This window comes from Saccopteryx bilineata, chromosome 2 (assembly GCF_036850765.1).
Source record: "Saccopteryx bilineata isolate mSacBil1 chromosome 2, mSacBil1_pri_phased_curated, whole genome shotgun sequence".
Lineage (NCBI taxonomy): Eukaryota > Metazoa > Chordata > Mammalia > Chiroptera > Emballonuridae > Saccopteryx > Saccopteryx bilineata.
This window is the reverse complement of record NC_089491.1, coordinates 161,023,538-161,036,916: the sequence shown is the minus strand read 5'-3', so window position 1 is coordinate 161,036,916 and position 13,379 is coordinate 161,023,538. Positions and strand designations below refer to the sequence as shown.

At 39.5% G+C, this 13,379-nt stretch overlaps 1 protein-coding gene across 1 annotated transcript in view; it reads left to right on the top strand.

Moving 5' to 3' along the window:
- The window catches only part of CENPJ (centromere protein J), a 65,683-nt gene extending 56,932 nt beyond the window's left edge, over positions 1 to 8,751 (top strand). Inside the window, exons 12-17 of the mRNA XM_066258269.1 lie at positions 3,242 to 3,306; positions 4,477 to 4,596; positions 6,215 to 6,355; positions 6,433 to 6,517; positions 6,598 to 6,718; positions 8,058 to 8,751. Coding sequence (XP_066114366.1) covers positions 3,242 to 3,306; positions 4,477 to 4,596; positions 6,215 to 6,355; positions 6,433 to 6,517; positions 6,598 to 6,718; positions 8,058 to 8,250 — 725 coding nt within the window. The 3' untranslated portion in view covers positions 8,251 to 8,751. The remainder of the gene's footprint in view (positions 1 to 3,241; positions 3,307 to 4,476; positions 4,597 to 6,214; positions 6,356 to 6,432; positions 6,518 to 6,597; positions 6,719 to 8,057) is intronic.
- Positions 8,752 to 13,379: the final 4,628 nt, after the last annotated feature.

The window sequence follows — 13,379 nt, the reverse complement described above, 5'->3', positions numbered from 1 at the left end:
AGGTATTATTTGCTTGGAGAATTGTTTCCAACCTTTCACTTTGAGTCTACTTTTGTCCCTGCAGCTTAGATATGTCCACTGAAGGCAACATATAGCTGGGTTTTGGTTTTTGATCCAATCTGCTACTCTGTGCCTCTTTATTGGTGAGTTTAGTGTATTTATTGGTACATTTAGGGTAGTTACTGACACTTGAGGATTTCCTATAGCCATTTTATGTTTTGTTTTCTAGCAGCTCTGTGTCTATTTTGGTTCTTTTGTGTTTCAGTCCGTTGTTTTTTGTTTGGTGGTATTCCATGCTTCTTCCCTCTATTCTTTTTTACATAATGTGTTTCAGTTTTGTTTTTTTCATGAGTGGTTACCATTAAGTTGTTGAGAAAAAAAGTTTTATATTTGAGTCCTTTGTCTTATGAGTGCTTCTGAACTCCATTCTCCTTTGCTACTTCAGAGTTTTATCCTCTCCCCTTTTATGTCATTGTTGTTTATATATATATATTTTTTAAATATTTTTTATTTTTTATTTATTCATTTTAGAGAGGAGAGAGAGAGAGACAGAGACAGAGAGAGAGAAGGGGGAGGAGCAGGAAGCATCAACTCCCATATGTGCCTTGACCAGGCAAGCCCAGGGTTTTGAACCAGCGACCTCAGTGTTTCCAGGTCGACACTTTATCCACTGCGCCACCACAGGTCAGGCATTGTTGTTTATATTTTAACCTTGTTGGAGCTTTTGCTTCTAGTTTTATGCTGTTTTGTTCTTTGTATCAGGTAGAATAACCCACTTGAGTATTTTCCTGCAGTGGGGATTTTCTGGTGATAAATGCCCTCAGCTTCTGTCTGTCTGGAGGAGTTATTTCTCCTTCATATTTGAGGGACAACTCTGATGGATACAGAATTTTTTGTTGGTGATTCTTCTCTTTTAGTACTTTGAATGTTTGTGTCCACTCTCTTCTGGCTAGCTGCCTTGAGGATTCTTTCTTTGTCATTGATTTTTGACATTTTTATGACAATGTGCCTTGGAGAAGATATGTCTGGGTTTAGGTAACTAGGTGTTCTGTTTGCTTCTTGGATTCAAGAATCTAACTCTTTCCATAGCCTTGTGAGTTTCTCATCAATTACTTGTTTGAATAGGCTCTCCATTCCCTTCTCCCTCTCATCTTGTTCGGATATACCCATTATTCTTATAGTGCTCTTTCTGATGGAGTCAGACAATTCTCTTAGTGCTCTCTTTTTTAAAATATTGGTGAATCTCTCTTGACCTGTCCAAATAGCTCAGTTGGTTAGAGTAGAGCATTGTCATCCTGAAGAGGTTGCTGGTTTGATCCCATCAGGGCACATACAGGAACAGCTTGATGTGCCTGTCTCTCTTTCTTTTTCTCTCTCTCTCCTTCCCTTTCTATCTTGCTGAAATGAATTTTTAAAAAGTTAAAAACAGTAAATTTGTGAGTCTGTCTTATCTCTGTAGCATCTCTAGTAGACTCTTCGATGTCAGTGATTCTCTCCTTGATCTGGTCTGTTTTATTAGCTAAACTTCCTAACTCATTTTTCAATTCATATATTGAGTTCTTCATCTCTGTTTTTAAAGTTCATTCTCTTTGATGAAGTATTCATTTTTGTTCATTAATTTTTTTCTGAGTTCATTAAATTGCCTATCCATGTTTTCTCATATCTCATTGAATATTTTTCAGAACTTCAACTTTGAAGTCGCTCATTTAATTCCAAGGTTCCCATGTGGTTGAGATTGCTTTCTGCAGATTTTTCATTTTCTTTCTGCTCTGTGTCTCTTGGATAGCCATCATGTTAGTTTTCTTCTGCCTTGATTGCATTTGAGAGTGATAGTGTTAAGAAATCAAACTAAGAACACCTACAAAAATATTTTTAAAAAGAATAGAAAAAAAATAATAAAAAGAGAAAAACCTCAAAAAACAAAGAACCCTCCCTAAATAATCAAAAACAAAACAACACAAAAAAATAAAGTAAAAAAATTAAAACACAAATTTCAAAGGAAAAATCATTTTTCACTTCCAAGAGGTTTTTTCTTTTCTTCCAGTAGGTAGCAGTGGATTACAAGATTTAGCTCTGTGAAATTCCCAGGCTGACCTCCGCTGAGATGTTGCTGTTGCAATGATGGAGGTAGCGCTGCAGTTGTGCTGAGTGGGTCTTTACTGCTTTAGCAAGGTGATCTTATTTCTCTGGGCAATCCTTCCCACATCTCAACAGGGGAAAGAGTGGCCCTGTAGAACTAACTAGCTGTTGGTTATGTCTTTGCCAGTATCCATACCACATGAGGATATGGAGTCTGGGGGGGGCTGCACTTTGTTTTTCTCTGTCTCTGTGCCAAGTGTGAGCTTGCCGGCTGACTGCAGAAACACTGATCATGACCCCTTGTTCTGTCGCAGCTGTATCTCCTCAACTGGACCTCAAACTCTCTGCTCCTACTGGCAGAAAACCCAGTCACTGAGGTTCTCTCATCCCCAGAGATCTGGCAGACAAATCCTAGGCAGTCCAGGTTTCTCTCCTCTCTGCATCCTGACTGCAAGTGCGTCTTATCTTCTGCCACCCTTGTCCACCCTTCTGCCTTTAGTTGATTCCACATGCAGATCTTTTCAGGCAAGCCTGTGAGGCCAGCTTGGGTTCTTTTCCTTTTTATAGCTACTCAGTTTGTTGAAATTTCAACATCAAGGTTATCTCTCACTGCCATTTTTACTCTGACCATAGTGTTAGTTTCAATGTTTCTTTTTTTTTTAAAGAAAGACCGTTGGATTAATTACTTGATTTTATTCCTCAGCTTTTTTTCTTTTTATTCAATTTATTAGGGTGACCCTGATTAACATAATTACACTGGTTTTAGGTGCACAATTTTACAACACATCTCTGAACTCTGTATTGTATGTTCACCCCTCTAAAACTTTCAGTTAAATATTAATACTAACTCTGGCCCTGACTGTTTGCTCAATGGGTAGATTGTCAGCCAGCATGTGGAAGTTCCGGTTCAATCCCCAGTCAGGGCACACATAAGAAGCGACCATCTGCTTTGCTTCCTCTTCCCCTTCCCCTTCTCTTTCTCTTCCACTCCCACAGCCAGTGGCTTGATTGGTTCAAGATTTGGCCCGGGGCACCTTGGATAGCTTGGTTGATACGAGCATCAACTCCAGACTGAGGTTGCCAGGTTGATCCTGGTCTGTCTATCTCCCCTCCTGTCACTTTAAAAAACAAAAAACTAACTCTGACAATTATATTCTAACAGGCAATCCATCTCAGAGATCCCCATCTGTGCCTTCTTGTGACTTATGCAGTTCGAATACAGAACAAGTAAATATCTTTATATTTTTATATATTCAAATGTATTATAGATGACTCAGGTTTAAAATCAAGTTTTTAAGGAGGCTTTTTACTTAGAATTGTATATATCATTTCTATTTAACACCAAACACTAGCCATAGATCCTATACAATAATAGTAGAAACTGTCTTTTGGAAGTACTATACAGTGTGTCTGTAAAGTCATGGTGCACTTTTGACCAGTCACAAAGTAACAAAAAATTATAGAAATGTGAAATCTGCACCAAATAAAAGGAAAATCCTCCCAGGTTCTGTAGGATGATGTGGCAGCATCTGTGCATGCGCAGATGATGACGTAATACCATATATACAGCAGAGCAGCCCACGGCCATGCCAGTTGAGATGTGGACGGTACAGAGGAAAGTTCAGTGTGTTCTGTGGCTCGCTAAATTCAAATCCGTGACCAAAGTGCAATGTGAATATCGGTGCGTTTATAATGAAGCACCACCACATAGGAATAACATTACTGGGTGGGATAAGCAGTTGAAGGAAACCGGCAGTTTGGTGGAGAAACCCTGTTCTGGTAGGCCATCAGTCAGTGACAAGTCTGTAGAGGCTATACAGGATAGCTACCTAAGGAGCCCTAAAAAATCTGTGTGTGAGCCCACATCAAACTGCACTGAATAGGTATGAAACTGGGAGAGTTTTCCTTTTATTTGGTGCCGATTTCATATTTCTGTCGTCTTTTGTTGCTATCCTGTGACTGGTCAAAAGTGCACCCATGACTTTATGGATACACTGTACTTACACATGTATAAGACACTCCCATGTATAAGATGCACCTTAATTTGGGGGCCTGAAATTTGAAAAAAATGTATTACATAAAGTTATTGAATTCAAGTTTTATTCATAAAATTTATACAACTCATCACTGTCAAAACTCGTATCCAGTAGCTTGTCCTTATCTGTGTCTGATGATGAATCACTATCTTCAACAAGTGCAAAAATAAGCACAAAAAAGGATGAAATGCAAGTAAAAAACCCTACAACCACTGTATAAGACACACCTAGTTATGAGACCCCAAATTTTTCAGGAAAAAGGTGCGTCTTATACATGGGGAAATATAGGAAATTTAAATTTTAGTGGCCTGAATGTTATTATATGTCCTTCAGGACAGCTGATACCCCCTTGTCTTTACAGACCGCCTCACCCAGGGAGCACCCTGTATCAGTGGATTTCCCAGATCCTGAATATAAAGAGGAAGAAGAAGAAGAGGAAAAAATAGAAATTCAGGGAGAAAGCAGTCATCCTGATGGAAAGGTTAGAATGAAATATATAAAGAGAACAGTATAAAAAATAAACATGGGTTAAAATAGAGTTGAAACACTTAGATTCTAAAATAATTGATCTTTAAGACTGTTAATGGGGGCTTAAGAATGTGACTACTTTGGGGCATAACCTTGGCTTGAATCTTTGAACTCCTCTAAAAATGCTCAATATACAACATGCATTAGTTTCCATTTCTAGTTTAGAGGTGCAGCAAAAGGAAGAATACTGTCCCTTTGTCCAAACCTTTCCTTTTCTTCCATACACAGCTGCAAGCCTCACGTGGTGAGGAAAGCCTTACCCCCCAGCCGCCCGCAGCCTTCCTGAGTACAGGGTCCGGAGCAGGTGCCTGTCCCTGGGTCAGCCTGCAGGGTCTCCCCATCCCTAGGGAAGGCTTTGAGCGTGAAAGCTGCTGCCTGCTGGGTGTTCCAGCTCAAAGAGGGAATTGAGAAGGGCAGGGACATAAATAGGGTTTGTTACTGGGGAGGTGATCAGGGAATTTTTCCTTGGGTTTATAGAAAACTTATTTTTCCAAGTACCCTAATCTCATCCATTTTAATTGAAATTAGAAGGCCATAGTCCATTCTTGAGTAACGAGAAGGGACAAAGAGCAAGTCAAAAGGAAGTAGTAGATAGACTTTTCCTGTGCAAACTCTGTGTTAGGGTAACATACTGTTGACGAGGAAAGATTTTCTGTTGTGGGACAATTCCAGCTGAGACAGAAAGGGAGTGAGAAAATAGGGACCCGTCAGACCATAGCCTCTAGTGAAGGAAAGGATTTAGGCAGCAGTCATCAGCCCCTGCTGAAACCGTAGGTGAAAGGTTGATGGGTTCCTGGTAGAACTGATTTGTGTGAGCCAGTCAGTCCTGTGGCCAGAGGCACTGCATACTGAACTTCTGAACAGGTGGCCATGGGAAGCTCACAGCAGCACCTACAATGTCTTTTTGTCAGAATAACTCAACTGGAAGTTGATCAAGCTTCTAGATCTCACTACTAGTTTTTGTAAGAAATATAGGGGTTATGAGAGCTGTTAGATGATATCATCATGGGAAAGCAATCTGCCAGTCCTGGAACATGGTTTTTTTTATATGGTCAGTGACACAGTTCCTTCAACAGTTGATATTAAAAAGGGGGAACAGGACGTGACTGTTAAAAATTGAGATTTAAGAGACATATCAACTAAGTGTGTGTGGACCTGGTTTTGATCCCGATTAAAATGAACTGTAAAAATCTTTTTTGTATGTGAATTTAGGGAAAACTGGATGGTTACGATATGATGAAGGAATGATAGGGGTGAGAATGATTTGGTTCTGTTAATAAAAATCCTTTAATTATAGATATCTGTTGAAGTGTTTATACGTGGTGTCTGCAGTTTGCTTTAAAGAACTCCATCAAAAGGTTTGTTTGGGGGGAAAGTGACAGAAGGATGGTGATGTGTTGATACTTGAAGTTGATTATTATGTGTTTATTCATTTTCTCTCCTGAGAGAGTGTTTTACGTTTATTACAAAAAACTTCAAGGTAGGCAATCAGGAAGAAAAGAGAATGAGGGATATTTTTGTCATGTGGTCTCAGGGAGAGATCTTATATACTGATATTTTCTTTTTTGTAGGTAGAAAAGGTTAATAAGGATGGGTGCCGTGTTATATTGTTTCCAAATGGAACTCAAAAAGAAGTGAGTGCAGATGGGAAGACTGTCACTGTCACGTTCTTCAATGGTGATGTGAAGCGGGTCATGCCAGATGAGAGAGTGGTAGGTTTCCTCGGGGCCAGTTTTCTCCGTAGAATAAGCATCTCTGAAGCAAAGCCCCAGTGACTCTGTCTTTACAGATCTACTACTACGCAGCTGCCCAGACCACTCACACCACTTACCCCGAGGGACTAGAAGTCCTGCACTTCTCAAGTGGACAGATAGGTAAAATCTAGCCCCACCCTCTTATTAAATTCTGCCCTTCCTTTAAAAATAAAATATTTATAGTAACCTTTTTAAAACAGAAAAACATTTCCCAGATGGAAGGAAAGAAATCACATTTCCTGACCAGACTGTCAAAAATTTATTTGCTGATGGACAAGAAGAAAGCATTTTCCCAGACGGCACCATTGTGAGAGTACAACGGTATGACACCTGTTCAATTTGCTTCTAGGTTTTCCAGTTTTTATGGTTCATTATTTGAATTTTTAAAGTCTTAAATGTTTGCACAAATCACTGAAAATTTCAGTGAGTTTAGAAGTGAGCAAAGAAAGAGTAGCTGAGAGTGTTCTCAGCATTTTGGAGTTAGAACTATTGGTAGTCTGAGAGAAACAGGTCCTAAAATACAGTCTTTCGCTTTGAGATATGAAAGGAATCTATAGAGTACTGCAGGAAAGGAGAATGGCAAGGACTTAGAAACTTGGTGAAATTTGAAAATAGTGAATGAGACACAGAAGGAAAAACTACCTTGTCACTTTTAAGGATAACCGAACAATGGCCGCTGTGTTTGAGTTGGACTCTCTCTCTTGTTTATGCTTTCATTTTCTTGACCTTCCTGTCTAGCTTGTAAGAACTCTTTGGCCACCCTGACCCCCCTTTAAAATCAACAACCTTCTTTATCCTTGAGTGTCCTTCAAGTGACTTCTTCAGTCCACAGTGATGAGCATCTTCTGTCACCATTTTAATTCAAACCATGGTGAAGGTCTGTCACCCTTCTTGTCCTAGAGTGATAGTTAAGCACCCATTAACTTGACTTCTGTGATATAAACTTGGCCACAATGAATAAGTAGAGACACTAATTCAAATAATGTAGGAACTTCTTACGGTGATATGTTTTCACCTCAATGTGTCTGGTACTTTATCTGGTACTTATTTAATACACAGCATTTTGTTCTCAAACTGGAGAGAAATCTTATGTGTACATTATACTTTGAATGTTTGAAGTTTTCCACAGAAGTAGAAAAAACAAGAAGAGGAACTCCATGGATTTCTCTCTCTCTCTCCAGGTGCTGCTCACTCCTGGCCAGTTTTGCTTCATCTGCACTCACAGCCCTGTGTTTTGGGTCCAGTGTGGATGTCCCAGACACACAAACACTCTTAGTTAATATGGTATTAAATGTTTCCCATATTTGGCTCCTACCTGGCCTTGAGTCTGATCATGCTTTCCCTTCTCCAGCCTGATGCAAATAAGCACTCAGGTGGGTTTTAACTTTATGACAAGAATAACTGAAAGCCATATTTTAATACAGTGACTAAGTTTTTTAGAGGCAGAACACAGGTACATTTAGAAAAACAAAGAAACCTGTGCATTTTGTGGTAAAAGCATCAACTTATTTTAAAAAAACAACACTGTTATATGGGTAAATGTAAGTGCTAATGTGATCTTTGGGCTTACTCATCGACAGCAGGAACACTGGAAGAATTTGCAAAGAAGGTTTTGTGCAGAGAAAAAGACAGGAAATTAAATTCTATTTTAAATTTACAGAGATGGCAGCAAAATCATCGAGTTTACTAACGGACAGAGAGAACTGCACACTGCGCAGTTCAAGAGACGGGAGTATCCAGATGGCACTGTGAAAACTGTCTATGCAAACGGTCATCAAGAAACAAAATACACATTTGGTCGAGTAAGAGTTAAAGACAAGGATGGCAATGTTCTAATGGATACAAAATTGTAACAATCCTGTATGTGACTAATCATGAAATAACACTAACTTGATTTTCTTACTTAAAAAATGTACCTTTCTTGTGGATTCTGTGGTTTAATTTATACGTTGTGTGTGTGTCTGTAAATGGACAACATTATGTTTGGAATATAAAATGAAATTTATAACTTTTTATAATGTTCAAAATGCACAAGGACAGCTTTCATTTTTAATTCACCTACTCTTTTACAGTTAAACATGTAAAGAAAGTATTACTTTGTTATAAATTTAAAGACATTAAAAATAAGTGGGTACATTATTGGTTGGAGATCCTTATAAAAAGCAGGATGTCCCGGTTCAATTCCCAGTCTGCACCCCTCTCCCTTCAACCCCCCTCCCCTGCAGCCATGGCTCTATTGGTTTGAGTGAGTTGGCCTCAGGCACTGAGGATGGCTCTGTCCTTCTGCCTCAGGAGCTAAAAAAGTGGCTGTTGCCAAGCAATGGAGCAACAGCCCCAGATGGGCAGAGCATCGCTCCCTACTGGGCTTGCAGGATGGATTGCGGTCGGGGGGCATGTGGAAGTCTGTCTCTGCCTCCCCTCCTCTCACTAAAACAAAAACATCAACAACAAAAAACTAGTATAAGAAATATAATCTGGCATAACTTTTCCATCAGACATCAGCCATAGAACAAGAACTTGCACAGAAATTTTATTCAAGGAGTAAGAATTTTATCATTCAAAGAATTAGTCAGCCTAAGTACTATTAAAGTTAAAGCATTTTATCTATTACAGAAGTTCTTTAATTGTAATTGAATGAGAAGGTAAAAACAGGTGGAATTCATTCTACGAATACAGATAAACTCACAGTGAGAAGACAGCAGTTACAAATTAAGGTGACGCTGTCACCTGGTGAAAATGAGACACTTGAGAATGAAGGGGGCATAGCTGATCGGCCACAGGTACCTGGAGGAGACGGCCGGCTGACAGAAGCAAGATGTCCTTGAAGGAAGGGCAAGCCACCCACGAGTGCGGCATGACAATAGTGTTGGCAATGACTCAATTTTTAAAAAACTTAAGTTTTAATTTCAGGTGATTTAAGAACTGAGTATGAAGTTTAAAACTTTTTAAAGAAAATAAGGTTATATATATTACCTCAGGATAGGGAAGGATTTTAAAATGAGACATGGAAAGCACAGAACTTAAAAGGTTAATAAATGAGTGAAGTTTGTTTGTCTAAAGGTGCCACAAAAATGAGTGATAAGCCACAGACTAGGAAAAGATACATATACCTACAAAGGGTTAACATTCTGAATATAGAGTCCTACAAATCAGTAAGATGACTGCAAACAACTGCACAGAGAAATGGAAAGGGACGTGAATAAACAAGTGATTATAACGGGCTACCTTTTTATACCTAGTCGTATATACGGCAAATAATGGTTTGGCCACACCACGTGTTGGCAAGCAAAATACTGGTGATGGAGCAAACTGGTAAAACCCTTTCCAGAAAGGAATGGCCCATCACCTTGTACTACGAGGTATATACACCGGAAAAGCTCTCACGTGGACACAAGGGTTCCTACAGAAGAATACTTGTAACTGAGAAAAAATTGTCAACAAACTAAAAATATCTAGAAATAGAATAAATTACATGCACAGACGGTGTAACAGTGAAAGTAAAGAAAACAACTGTGTTTACCAGTACGGGTCAACAGTGGAAATAAGATACGAAAAGTAAAGGTAATTGTGAACTGCGCACATGAAAAAGTTACACAGAGCAACACTGTCTTGTTTATGGGTGCATCATAGACAGTAAAAATTATTAAGACCTACATAAGAATGGTAAACACCGATTCATGGTAGTGTTCACTTCTACAGGGAAGAGAATGATTGGGGAAGCGATACTAAGGTGCCTATAACTACTGATAATATCTTATTTCTTAAGCTGATATACATTCATTACAAATGAACTAAAATGATTTTTCTACCCATGGGTATAAAATATTTTAAAATTATAGGAAGGCAAAAAATTTTGAAAGCAAATATTTATTAACTATTTTTCAAACAATTTCTAACAGTTCAACATGTAATGGGAAAAGAAAAAAGGGCTAGCATTATTGCAGAACAAGTCAAGAAAAACAAACCTGAAACGGTCGACATACAACAGAAAACTTTCTTCTGGGCGGTAAACCTGAAAAACAAAATGTGTATTAATTAAACCTTAATGTTCAAATCTAATGTAGTTCCTGAATCACTTGTTACAGTATGTGACTGGACAAAGACAGCTGGATACCCAAGTATGTGGATACCCAAGTTACTGGGACTATTATCCCGCAGTGCAGACGCATCCCATACCGTTGTGTGCTTCAGTAAAGCGCCTGTTGCTTCTGCTTTCTTACCCCAGAACTTGCTGGCACGGGGGTGGTTGGGGTGGTCGTGTGAGCCACTCCAAGCCCTCTTACACTTAGGGAACCCCTGCTGCTGGCACTCAGTGGTGAGCAGGCTTATGAAGAAGAAATCGTGCAGAGATTCTTGTTGAGCTCTGTTGTCATTCTTTTGAGAAATTGAGCAAAGTCCAAAGCTGTTTTTATGAGTGACTTAGCATTAATCTCGGCTATCTTAGTCACCTGCTTTATGCCAACTACACAGGTAAACAAGAAGTCACACTTACTTCATCTAGGTCTGCAAGCCCCATTTCTACTAATGACATATGAACTGGGTAATGTTTATCTTCATATAATGTCACTGTTCGTTCTGGTGCCCGAGCCTAAAATTAAGATACTCTTGTCAGGAAAATGCAATAATGTCTTTGCTGCCTATATCTGGTTGGACGGAAAAGGCATTCGCAAGCTTATTTATAATTTATACTCTACTTTCAAAGGGTATGTGATCGTTTCCTGCTAACCCACATTCTTCCCACCCTCCTACTTTAGTTAAAATGTAACTCTTCTCCAGTTTTCCTAGAATGAGCCAGCAGGCTTTAAATACTACTTTCCCTGTTAAAATTCATTTCCATTCTACACATCAAGCAGAAACTGACTAAATATTGAATGTTTGTTCCTCACAGAGGTGAATAAATGTGTGTCTGTAAGAACACTTACTTGACCTGTCTGTATTTCCTGTCAGAGGCTTGAGTGAAACTGGGCACAGCTATTTACACCATTCTGCACACACAGGCACCAGGCACTTACCCAGGTTTTCAAAAGTCTCTCTCGTAACAGCACTGTTTTCATTCAAAGCTCATTCTTGTCACAGCCAATACATCAAGAATCCCAAAATCTTGGGTCCCCAAATCAGGACAGGCTGTACTGAGACAGCAGTGTGAGGGTTGGGATAAGCAAAGAGAATTTGTCATCTAAAAGGGCTGCCACACCTCTCCAGCTGACTGCCATTTGGAAGGGAGGGTGAGGGTCCTTAGATTTTATAATACTCAGAAGTCAGAAGTACAGAATTTTTTTGGTCAAGTTTTCCAATATTAATTCACTGCACTATATAACGCACAGGTGCAGCGTGGGTTCTGCCTGTGGCTCCCCTTTGTGACACTCTGAGCTCTGAAGGAGAAAGCACGTTTATACCACAGATCCCTAGTCTTGTTAGGATGTAGGTTCTGCTGCATCACGTATGCTGCACCAAATCAGTATAGCTATGATATTAGTGTCATTGCAGCTTTTCTATGATTGACCTTTCCTACTCACCTGCTAGGGGACAGCACAAAGGCCCTCTCCTGCCCGTCACTGTAAGTACTGGAGTGCCTACTAAGGGGACCTAACACTGTACCCCCGTCATTCCTGCTTCTGGCACTGCTCCAAAGTTACCTATCCCTTTCATAGGACTGACTTCATTCCACCTCACAAATTAGTGGTTGACATGTTTCCCTCATTGACAAAGTTATTTGATTACAGGAGACTAACTTCATTACTTTTATCTTAGTTGTGACATCACTAAGACATTTTAACAAGTCTAGAAATTAATTCTCTAGTATTTACAACATTATATACTTTAGTTAAAGCATTTTTGCACCTGGAGTTGTATAGATAGTACTTTAGAAAGTTAATCGGGACCCTAGCCTGACTGGTGGTTGTGCAGATAGAATGTCAGTTGTGGATAGAACATCGACTTGGCATGTTGAGGTCCGAGGTTCGAAACCCCGAGGTCACCAGCTTGAGTGCAGGGTCGCTGGCTTGAGCATGAGATCACAGATATGACCCCATTGTTGTTGACTTGAAGGCCAAGGTCGCTGGCTTGAGCAAGGGGTCGCTGGCTTGGTTGGAGTGCCCAGTCAAGGCACATATGAAAAGCAATCAATGAACAACTAAAGTGATGCAACCATGAGTTGATGCTTCCCATCTCCCTTCCTGACTGCCTGTCTCTGTCTCTCTCTTTCTCTCTTGCTCACTTAAAAGAAAAGTTAATAGGGACCCTAGAAATAGCTTCAAACGGATTTTGGCAAATTAAGACATATTTACCATGGAAGAAGCATAGAGTTGTTTTCCTTGAAGACAGTCTATCATAGTCCATAATGCTTCCATGCTCCATTTAGGACAGTATGGTATTCTTGTCTTTCTGGAATCTTTTATGGGTTGTTTAAACCCTGCCAATAGAACCTTTATGGCTTGGGCCGGATACTGCATAAATTGAAGAGGGATCTGATGTAGTCTGTCACAAAAGAAATCCTTAAGTTGTTCAGAATGTTACAATTAAATTTCTCTAGTAACTATAACTAAAATGGGAAGTTTGGATTTGGCAATGATTTCTGGGCTATGACACCAAAAGCACGGGCAATGAGAAAAAAATAAATTAAACTACGTCAAATTAAAAGCAGCGAAGGACACAAAGGAGTGAAAAGGCAACCTACAGAATGAGAAAATATACATTAAAAAGTAGACATTTCGTTTGATCCCTAGTCAGGGCTTATACAGGAACAGCTCGATGTTCCTGTCTCTGTCTCTCCCTGCCTCACTCTAAGAAGATATATGAATGGCCAACAAGCACATGAAAAGATTCCCAGCATCACTAATCATTAGGGAAATGCAAATCAAAGCCACAATGAGATGCCACCTCACATCCATTAGGATGGCCACTATCACACAGAAAATAAGTGTTGGTGAGGATGTGGAGAGAAACTGGAACCCTTGGACACTTTGGGAGTTTTAAATGGTAC